General features: G+C 38.0%; 1 protein-coding gene across 1 annotated transcript in view; it reads right to left on the bottom strand.

Moving 5' to 3' along the window:
• The window catches only part of LOC120721224 (CUB and sushi domain-containing protein 1-like), a 412254-nt gene that overhangs the window by 103453 nt on the left and 297759 nt on the right, over window positions 1-11042 (bottom strand). The window contains 1 exon segment of the mRNA XM_040011416.1: window positions 7473-7642. Within this exon segment, the coding sequence (XP_039867350.1) occupies window positions 7473-7642 (170 nt within the window).

Below are 11042 nucleotides of genomic sequence, written 5' to 3'. Positions count from 1 at the left end.
AAAGCGAAAGTCCTCATATGTGGATCTCATTTTTCTAAAAACAAAACAAAACACGTAATTCTTGTTTTTTATATTCATCAGGTCCCAATCAGCCCAAATAGCAAAGAGAAATTAAAAATGCATGCCACGAATGAGTTTGGTCTTAGGAGGTTAAAGCAAGTCACTTTTTTAAAAAAAAAAAAAAAAATACAAAGGGAAAACAGCACCCCGGTGGGGCGATCCAGGACAGTCCAGGACATTTAAAAAATTGCTTATCTTATCTGACATTTTGTTTGCCACAATTAAAAGTGGCACAGTGAGCACATTGTATGAACCTACTTTCAATTTTGCTGTTTAATTCTTGTTCGTAACCTCTGGCAAACAGTAAATTTCAAAATCACTTTAAATTCTGTACTGGCAACGGGAATATTGTAGCCCTCAATGAAATATAAAAAACTAGTTATTCACAGTAAAGGTTGTCTCAAGCTGTCATAAGTGTTCAAAAAGTGTATTTATATTTTGAAAAATTATCCCCCTTCATTTTACAGATGAAACCATTAAAAAGAAATAGAGCATTTTTTTCTCCATAAAAGCTAGAAGCCTCAGTATGCATATTTTTATTAATAACTAAACACACTGGTAAAGCCAAGTCAATGCCTGTGTTTATGTGTGACTTTATTTAATATGCGCATTAAAGGAGGGGAAAAATGAATAAGACTGAAAGCAAGTGAAGACAGGAGTTTTGGTTTACAGTGACACAAAAACGTCTCTCGTTTGTATTTTCTTTGTCGATCACTTACTCACCCTCCTTTTCGATATTAAAATATTACAAAAGCATTAGTGATGTTACCATTTTAGTCTGTGAAGGTTCTCAGTCATCCAGGTCATCGTAGTCAAAGGAGCTTGCAAAGAAAAGCGTCTGGACTTCTTTAAGTTGCTTGAAGACGTTTCACCTCTCATCCGAGAAGCTTCTTCAGTTCTAAGGTCAAATGGTGGGGAGTCCCAGATTTAGGTAAACCTAGTGGGAGTTTCCCCCCAAAGAGGGACAAAAGGACCCCCTGATGATCCTCTAATCGCCTGAGCCAAGGTGTGAAACTGGGTGTGGGTCCCAATCAGCCAGGGTTTCGGGTGAGCTCACTGTGAAACCTGGCCCCACCTTATCATGCGAATTCCTGAGGTCAGATGGCCCAGGATGTGAGTGGGCGTTAAGGCGTCTGGGGAGGGAACTCAAAACCGGCTTATAGATGGCAGACAGTTGGTGTCGTAAACCACCGCCTCTGTTCAAAGATGGTCGCTCACAGTGGACATAGATGGCTTCTTTCACTCCTCTTTCAAACCATCTGTCCTCTCTGTCCAAAATGTGAACATTGGCATCCTCGAAAAAGTGACCTTTATCCTTAAGATGCAGATGGACAGCTGAGTCTTGTCCTGTGGAGGTGGCTCTTCTATGTTGTGTCCCCACCATTTGACCTTAGAACTGAAGAAGCTTCTCGGATGAGAGGTGAGACGTCTTCAAGCAACTTAAAGAAGTCCAGACGCTTTTCTTTGCAAGCTCCTTTGGTTACCATTTTAGATTTCTTGCTGAACAGGGTCTCGTTTTAGTTTCCAACAATTCTGTTTTGCAATATATTCATTAACCTGTAATTGTGCACTCATAGAAGCAGCACAAACAAGAGGCAAAACAGCTGGAAGCAATTTATTTCGAATGAGCACATTGAAAGAAGTAGATACAGAGGGTGGAATAATGGGTGCCAAAAAACATCTTTATAACTTGGCAACACAAGAAAGTTGAGCAGAGTATTAGATTGAAGGGCTGTGCTGTGTATTTTACTTACTAAAGCCCCGTTATTATGGTTTAAAAATACAGGTTTTCACCAAAACTCAAAATAAGAGGTACTTGTTATTACCAAAGTAAGTTTCTAAGCTAGCACTACATCCACAAAGTGAGCTAGTGACAAACAGAAGTTGCTTTTTTAAACAAGTTGTCATGTTTTATTGAAAATACTGTTTCCAACATTGTAAACATGCAGACAAAGAGGAGAACAGCCCTTAATTTGAAAATAATCTCTCTTGATTCATTTGAAACTATTGAAGGCAGTATTTGGTAGTGAAACTAGCTCACACAGTGTGATATAAATATATTGTTCGTGCTTGGGTTGGTTATGCTTATATTTGGCAGACAGTGACATTTCTAAAGATTGCTAATGACAGGTCTGCAGGTCGCAGGAATGCCAAAGAAAATAGACGAAGGCAAGGTAATGTTCTATCTCAAGTCAGTACTGTCAGTCAGCAGAGACACCACCTGCTACAAACATGTACCTAGTTTATATTTGAGTACGTGGCCACTGCAAGCGCAGGTTGAAATTGCATCACAGTATCAGCAGCATTACTCCACTAAACTTCATTTTCCTTCCCATGTTCCCACCCCACAGCTTCCCTCTCAGTGTCCTCCAATTTTGCGTCGTTCTGTCTGCCTCTCTTGCTTTCTGCTTCAGTCTTTCTTTCTTTCTTTCTTTCTTTCTTTCTTTCTTTCTTTCTTTCTCTGTTTCAGTAAAACTCAGTATGGTTAATGAAAAGCCCTGCAGCTCATAAATCAACATGTCACCATCTGCCACCCCTCCTCTCTCTGTCTGTGTGACTCTTTCTCTCGTTCTCACTTGTTCTCTTACCACCTCTATTTTCATAACAATTTCTTCACACCCCGACTTTGTTTCATTCTCACCCTCCCTCTTTTCTTCAGGCATGGGGGTAAATCTCAGTAAATATGGTCAATCACTGTATTAGCTGATATTTTCAGGCAAATTGAGCTTGGTAAGCCTCTTCTTTAATAGTGCCAGGGCAAAAACTTAGCCAACAGCAAGAGAAATTGTAATGAGCTGCTTCATATGTTACAGGAGAGTTTCGCCTCAAGCTGGCTGAAACTGTTAAACAAATGGTTTGTGTTCACAGTGTTCAGCTGCAGTAACAGGAATTAGCTGCATTACTGTTAGCCTGGGGAGTGGCGTGCTAATTGCTAGCCTAAGTGGCACTTTGGGGCTTTTTCTTTTTACTCATCCATTTTAGTTTTGCTGTATGCTTTCTGCTAATTTTGGGGGAAATTTATAATTAATACACTATGATCAGCCACAACATTAAAACCACCTAATTCTAATTTTACGTAGGTCTTGCTAAACTTCAGTGAAGGATCTCCAGCCCTTGGGACAAAAACATGGGATCTCTGGTGGTATCCTGTGGTGACCATATATATGCCTTTAGGGGAGGTTGCAGCTCAGGAGGTAGAGCAGGTCATCCTAATCGGAAGATTGGTGGTTTGATCCCTGGCTGTTCCAAATGTCCTAAGACTATGAATGTGTGTGTGAGATAGAAAGCACTTGAAGGAATGGGTGAATCAAGAGGTTCAACAAGTTATATAAAGTGTTTCGAGTGCTCAGGTAGAGTAGAGTAGAGAAGCACGATATAAGAACCAGTCCATTTACCACTTCAGGACCGATATGGGCATTACAGTAAGTCTATAGTTCATGAGGTATTATATATAGGTTACATCTAAGCAGTTTTTGGTGCAATATCCTATTTGTGAAGACCGTTGTCATCAAGGGGTGATATCTCCATGGGAGATGGATTTGTTCTGCAGTACTGTCCCAGTGGATGTAAATGCGAGACCAAAAGTTTTCTAGCTTGAGCATTGCAAAGTGTCAATCTATTTCAGCTGGTTCTGATGTTGTGGTAGATCTCCACAGATGTTGTACACATTCACCAAACTGACCCTGAAATAGACATTAAATAAATATTTTAAATAGCTATAGTACAGTGATCCTATCCCATTAAGCATCTGGTATCTTTTTATAACTATTGCTTTTTGCAGTATAGCACACAAGTAAGGATGCCCTTGTGCAATATCACTCAGATGTTGGATGGTTAAAATTAGATTTCTTTTAAGATAAAAAAGCTGAAAATCTAAGGATTTTAGTTTGAATATAATACAACACAGGACCAAAAGTAAGAATTTTAGTACAACAAAAGTGAGTATTTTCAGTTATTTTGTCTGTAGAAACCTCTATTATTTTGGGAGTTCAGTTTCCAGGGTTTTATTAAGTCATTTAGACCACTTCTATTCTGCTGGGCTTCTGGATACTCCAAGTGATATTTTCAGCAAGTATTCTGGCTTTTCCACAGCTTCCATGGTGTCATCTATAAGTGCCAGCTACCTCTCGCTCTTTGTACTCACAGCTCCATAACTTTACACTTGAGCAATATTTATTACTGTGGTAAACCTGAGCAGATACTACAAAACGTGATGGATCTCAATGGGCCAAACAAGTGTTTTCTTGGGCTCATGTGACAAAATAAGACAGTATATGTTCCCAGTATTCACATCAAGCTTTTTTATGCTAATAAGCAAAATTTAATCTTAACAATCAAGTACGTTTTTTTCCCATCCATATCCAATCTCTGAGCTGTCACAGAAAACCTAAATCCTAGTGTCCTGTCTGGAGCTCAAGTCCATTTGTTTTTCAGTCTGATTGTGGAAGTAGTGTACCGAGGCAAGTATTTGTTGTGCTATAGCTCAATCTATACCTCATACATGCAGCTGCAACTGTGTTTCAGTGCACAGTTTAGTTTAGAATTATCTTGCTGAAAAAAAACAAACCCTTTCTAGAAAAAGCAGAGATCTGGAGAGCCACATATGTGCACTAATGCACCCCTATAGCATCAAAGGGGATGATTTTGAATGGAAAAGAAGCCAGATGGTTCGATGAGCCCGCTCCTCTTTAGCAAAGAGAAGATGCAGCATCTATATTATATAACTTGGAATTTTGATTCATCAGCCCACAGTACAGTTTTCCATGTTGCCTCAGTCCATCTTAAATGAGCTCGGGATCAGAGAGGGTAACGGCATTTGTTCGAAATGTTGTTGTTTTTTCTTTACGCTGTATAATTTTAACTTGCATTTGCAGTTGCAGGAAAAAACTGTGTTCACTGACAATGAATTTCTGAGCCCATGCTGTGATTTTCACTGCAAAATCATGTCTCTTCCTAATGTTGCACCACCTGAGGCCTGGTAATTACAACTATTTAATACTGTTTTTCAGCCCTGTCCCCGGTGCACAGAGAATTATATTTTATATTGTAAATGATGTGCTCCAAAATATCTTCATAATTATATGCAGTGGGCCAGAAACATCCAGAATGATCCAGAACAGCCACAGAAATCCAAGTATCCAACATCCTGCCTGCACACTCTGCACATCCTTTTTAACTTCTCATCCCTGTCATTCTTCCCATTCCCGTGTTCCCAAACCAATTTTCTGTGAATAGCACGCATGGTCGTCGATTAATTGCTGTGACAACTGCATATCAGCAATCATAAGACACGATCATTTGATCAATCATGGCTCATTGTTATGCAATTGTATTAGTTTTGATCGTTATGCAACAGTGCTGTTCATAAAGATGAAGAAACCTGCAGTCTACTGAGACTGTAGACGTCTACAAAAACGTTGCATCCAGAGGGTTTAAATGACAGTAAAACCAGGTGAGGCTGGCATGCAGTAATGTGTGGTGCAGTTTTACAACAATGCACTGTGTTGGACTGATGCAGGGCAAATTGTGGTATCTATAGGTATTGCTAGGTTATGCAGCAGAAAAGGTGGTAAATGCATATATTTCAAAGGGAAAAGCATTTAAAACCTTATTAGTTTAAAAGTCTGCAAACTTTTAAATGATTTTGATTAGGTTTGATGGGATATTTTGTACATGCAATTTTTATTTCCTGTTGACAATTAGATTTCCTTTATCTCCTTTTTCTGAATATACAGGGAATATTTAGGCGTTTGCGTGTCTGTTAACCATCTTGGCGTCACTTTCCTTTTGTTAAAAGGATTTTTACTTTTTTCAAACACATCCCACTGGGAACAGTTCCAGCTTTTACAATGACGTTAAGCCTCTCTAAAAGTCAGGAAGAACCCTGCTAATACAATCTAACTACAGACAGGCTCAGCCAATGCTCTAGGCCTAAGACTGATAATACACTCTAACCACATACTGGCTTAACCATGCCCTCAGGCCTAATACTGCTAAGAGACATTGTGAATAAAAACAGTTTTAGACGATGTCTGTAGGACAGCGCTAAGACTGTAAAATAGCTTGCACAATTGCCAACGGGGCATGTACCAGAGCGAGACTTATGAGGATATATGCGCATCAGAAATATCTGTAATTCTCTGTGCAGATGGGAATTTTTTAACATCAAGTTTATAACATAAAAAATTTCTTGAATAAAAAAAAATCTCCACATTTTAAATACACTACAGATCAATGTACCTCTTTCAGCGTCTTGGAAAAAAAGTTCAAGGAGTTGAGATTTTTTTTACTAAATACAAATAAATATATTGTCAAAAAACAAACAAACAAACAAACATTTCTTTGTCCAAAATAAAGGCTGAACGTGAAGTCTGTGGTTTATTACATGTTAATGTTATCCTTGAAGTTGGAAGTTTTAACTTGCGAGTCTATGGGCACTGACTTAGTGGCCTTTAGTAGAAGTCAATTATTTGGCACTTCACCAGTTTGCTTTTTGAATAATGCAAAAGGGAATACAACAAAGAAACAGCAAAAAAACTAAAGAAAGAAAGATATTGAAAAGTAAACACTAAACCATGCAGGAGGTGATCATCCAAAATAAAAATAGCTAGCAACACAACAATAAAGCTTGAAACTGGGGTAAAACGTCTCTCTTCTATTGTACAAAGTGTGTCAAATAGCTATTCATTTTATTGATGGTACCCCCATAATATGAGTAATGAAAGTGCAAAAAAGCCAACCTTCAAACACAATAATAATTGTACACTGTAGTGGATTCATTAGAGGGTTAATAGAGGAAGAATTGATCCTTCTGTGCCTCTGCTTCCAAAGCATTCATTCAGCATGGATGACTACAGCAGGAGCACCATCAGCACTAATAGGGAAGATGGTTAATAACCCCCTGCAGGGATGTTATTGCTTCTTGCAACAATGTTTAACACATCTAAAAGGTAGGTCTACCTTGACAATACTATTTAACTACATAGCAGGTAAGCCAAGAAACCAGAGACCCTAATGTTATTCAGTCTTCTCCTTTTCCTGGACTTGCACATCTCATATAATTAAAGGACAAACATTCCCTGACACATTAATTAGACCAGATGTTCATGGCTAGAACAAAAGCTTTGACACATTATTTCATAGAGTATTCATGCTAGCATCTAGAGCTCAGCAAGCCAAACACGTAATGATTGTTCAAGCAAAGTCAAAGTACATACAGCTTTGCATTTTGACAGCATTTGATAGTATAATCCTGTATGTATTTTGTCTGTCTGTGTGTGTGTGCGTGTGTGTGCGTGTGTGTGCGTGTGAGAGAGAGAGAGAGAGTCAGTAAATAAATTATACACTTTAGGACTAATTGGTGAAATTTGTCATTTTTGCATGCATATCTGTGTGTATGTGAGGGTACACACCTTGAGATAATCTCCATCTTGCAATGAGAAGCTCTCAGCTTTCAGCCTGATTCCTTTGCCCTTTTCAGTAGTAATGCGGTAGATGCACTCATGGTTGTTATTGTAGTTGGAGGGGAAATTTGGAGAAAGGAGAACACCTTCTGGTCCCAGTGAGGAGGCCCCACACTCAGCTGTTGCGAGGCAGTAGAGGAGAAGTTACAAAATGAGAACACTTCTATCTAATTATCTCTGAATAGCAGGCTTGGGTTATAATTTATTTAAATTTAAAAAAAAAAAAAAAAACATCCTGCATGACGTGGAGAGAGCATGGCGCATATTAAGTAGCGCCACAAACCTTTTTTCAACTCGGCAGAGACAATGCAAAAGTCTATTAAAAAACAGTGGAAAAGTCTTGAGCCACCGCTCTTATGTTTCTCTAGAAAAATGAGAAATAGGTGAAGTGATGCAAACATAAATGGAAATATAGCAATATGGTATAAAAGGCAAAAACAGAGTTTGCACCGTTCTAAAGAGCTTGAATGTCAATATTCAGTTTGACTACCCTTTTTTTTTTAACACAGCCTGAACTCTCTCGTAATTTCTTTAAGTAGTCTTCAGAAAGAGTTGAAAGCTTCTTGAAGGTTCATTTTTCTGTCAAGATTATCCCAGTAATCTCAACGTTGGGATTCTGCAGAAGAATTCATATCTGATAGTGTCCCACTGTGTGGTTTTCTATCCATGCTTTTACTGCATTAGCAGTATGTTTGGGATCACTGTTATGCTGAAAAATGAAGCCATTGCTAATCAGACCTCTTCCAGATGGTACTGCCTGGTGGATCATTTTTAGATGGTACTTTTATGCGTTCATAATACCATCAGTTTTGACAAGATCCCCCAAAATAAAAAGCTTAACTGCCTCCCTGATCCATGACAGAGCCTCCACTGTGTGTTACAGACGGCTGTAGACACTCACTGTTGTACCTCTCTCCTGACCTCCTCTGTACATTAAGATCGATGATGATCTGAACCAAGAATGTAAAAATTGCCTCTGGTTTCCAGTCCAGTTCATGTGTAGCTTAGCATACATCAGCCTTCACTTGGCGTTTCCCTTCTGTAAGAATGGCTTCGTCACTGCCACCTTTTTCAGTGAGGCCACTTCTGATTAGGTTTCATTGAACTATAGGGCCAGATGCATCTCGCAGGTCCTGTGTCAGGTTCTTTGCTAGATGTTTTCCTGTTTCTTCAGAAGATGGCTCTCAGTTATTGTTCATCTTCAGTAGGTAATCTTTTACAGAGATGGGCAGTAAGTAATTGTATTAAAGTAACATATTACAGTAACGCGTTACTGTAATACGATTACTTTTTCAAGTAACGAGTAATGTAAGGGATTACTACTGCAAAAAGGGTAATTAGATTACTGTTACAGAAAATAGGCTTAAATGTTAAACAAATTTCTTCCAGTCAGAGAATGTTGCATATAATTTATTTTTTGCTTGATGCATAAAGTTAAAAGATTAAAATTGATAAAACAAGTTAAAAAAAAGAGACTTTTCCATTTGATTACATTTTGTATGATGGATTATGCAGAAAAAGTAGAATTGGGCTGAAAGATCTATCGCTTTATTACCTATTCAGGTTGTAAATCGTGTTTTTAAAAAGTAACTAAGTAATTAATTACTTTTGAAAATAAGTATTTAGTAAAGTAACGGGATTACTTTTTTGGGGAAGTAATCAGTAATTAGTTACAGATTACTTTTTTCAAGTAACTTGACCAACACTGATCTTTTATGCCTACCACTTCCTCTTTTTTCTTCCACTTGTCCAGTTTCCTCAAATTTCTTAAGGGCACACCAAGCTGAGATAAGCAACGTTAACAGCTGATAACTCTTTGCTCACTTTGTTGGTGCAAAAATACTATTTTATGCCTGTTAAACTGTGCTATCATTGATAATGTTTGTAGTTTCAGCTAAAAGGGGGGACATTATATGCATTTACAACACACTGCTAGTCACAAAATGCCTGAAGAGACTATTATGTTTAGACACAATACTGGTTCATTCTTTAGGTTAGGGCCCTTTTTTATTCTTGAATGAGTCATACGTCAGATTAACAAACTAAAAACATTGCCCTGAAAATGGTCAGGTGTAAGGATTGCTGAAAATGAGAGACAAAGCAGCCAATGTTGAAACATTTGAAAGACCTTCAGAAAGCCGGGACAACTACTGTTCAAGTCCAAAAAAAAAAAACCCTGCAAAAATATAAAGAAATGACTGTTGGCTCAAGGCTCTTGCACTGCACTGCAGTTCAAAAAGCATTGTCTGAAATATGCTACAAAAACAACAAAATAACTTGAAAATAAACAACAAAACATTGATAAAAGGGCAGAAAAACAAAACAACACACAAAAAAACCCTGTAAACAATAAGGCTGGAGAAGTATGTCGGAGAAGTCCTTCATGAAATTATACAGAATGATCTAGCAGGTGCCGTGCCTATCAAAGTTTAGGAATTCATATAAACTGGTACTTTGTACAAATAGTGTTTTGTCATATGCAAATGAGGAGGAGATAAAAGACGAGAGCCGAGCAGGCTTTTAACTCCCACTGAAGAGGACCACCACTACTTAGAAGAAAAAAAAGAGGAAATGGGAGTAATGAGACAGACGAGAGAGGGTGGTTTGAAACAATATAAAACACACTAAAAAAAGACGCAGTGTTTATCAAATCTGAAGAAATTTGAAATTCAAAACAACATTTCTGTAAATGTTCTGTCGTGTCTAAAGCAGATTAAGGTAGGAGGTAAGGAGCATAAATAAAGGAGAGTCACAGCAATTCTTCAGAAATTCCTTTTAAAGTGAAAAGAGTACAATAGAGTGGGAGTAAGAGAACAGAGCCTCGAGAAGAGGGGCAGGAAAGGGATAAAGAGAGAATTGGAAGGGGAAGAAAAGAAGAAGAGATAGCAGATGAACCAAGACAGACAAGCCTGAAAATGCTCAGAAAGAAATTAGAAAAGGGAAAAGGGGAGTAACAAAAGGCACGGTATTAACACTTTTCATATAGCGCCTAATGCCCCAATTATCTATCAAAGGACTGTCAAAATATAGAGGAAGAGAAGGAGAAACAGAAATTTAGACAGAGACAGAGCGCTAAAGAGAGGAACATTTAGGAGGAACGAAAGGGGATGAAACTAGTGCACATTGCCAGCTGCTCTTGCTTAGTTTCCTCTTAGTCAGGCTTGATCTCTTGACAGATAATGCTATTATAGCATTTTCAGTCTGCTCTTTCTGGGCTTCAAAATTACCAGCAACCACCAGTCAGACTCGCAAATTACCACCAGGATCCAAGAAAACATTGATACGCATCAAACGCTAAGATGTTACAACGTGCAAACAGCAAAATTCTAGCAAATAAAACTAACATTTAACAAGTCGATTATTGTTACGTTAGCAATACAGTAATACTGTTGAATTATAACAATTCTCCATGTTTATTCATATGGCCAAGAATTTACTTTAAAAGTTTTGTTTTATTTGCCACCTGCCAGTTGTTTTCATAGAAGAGATAACATCTTCAACATTATATTTTTTAGTTTA

This window comes from Simochromis diagramma, unplaced genomic scaffold (genome assembly GCF_900408965.1).
Source record: "Simochromis diagramma unplaced genomic scaffold, fSimDia1.1 OVJJ01000603.1, whole genome shotgun sequence".
Taxonomy (NCBI): domain Eukaryota; kingdom Metazoa; phylum Chordata; class Actinopteri; order Cichliformes; family Cichlidae; genus Simochromis; species Simochromis diagramma.
This window is presented reverse-complemented; position numbering and strand designations above follow the sequence as displayed.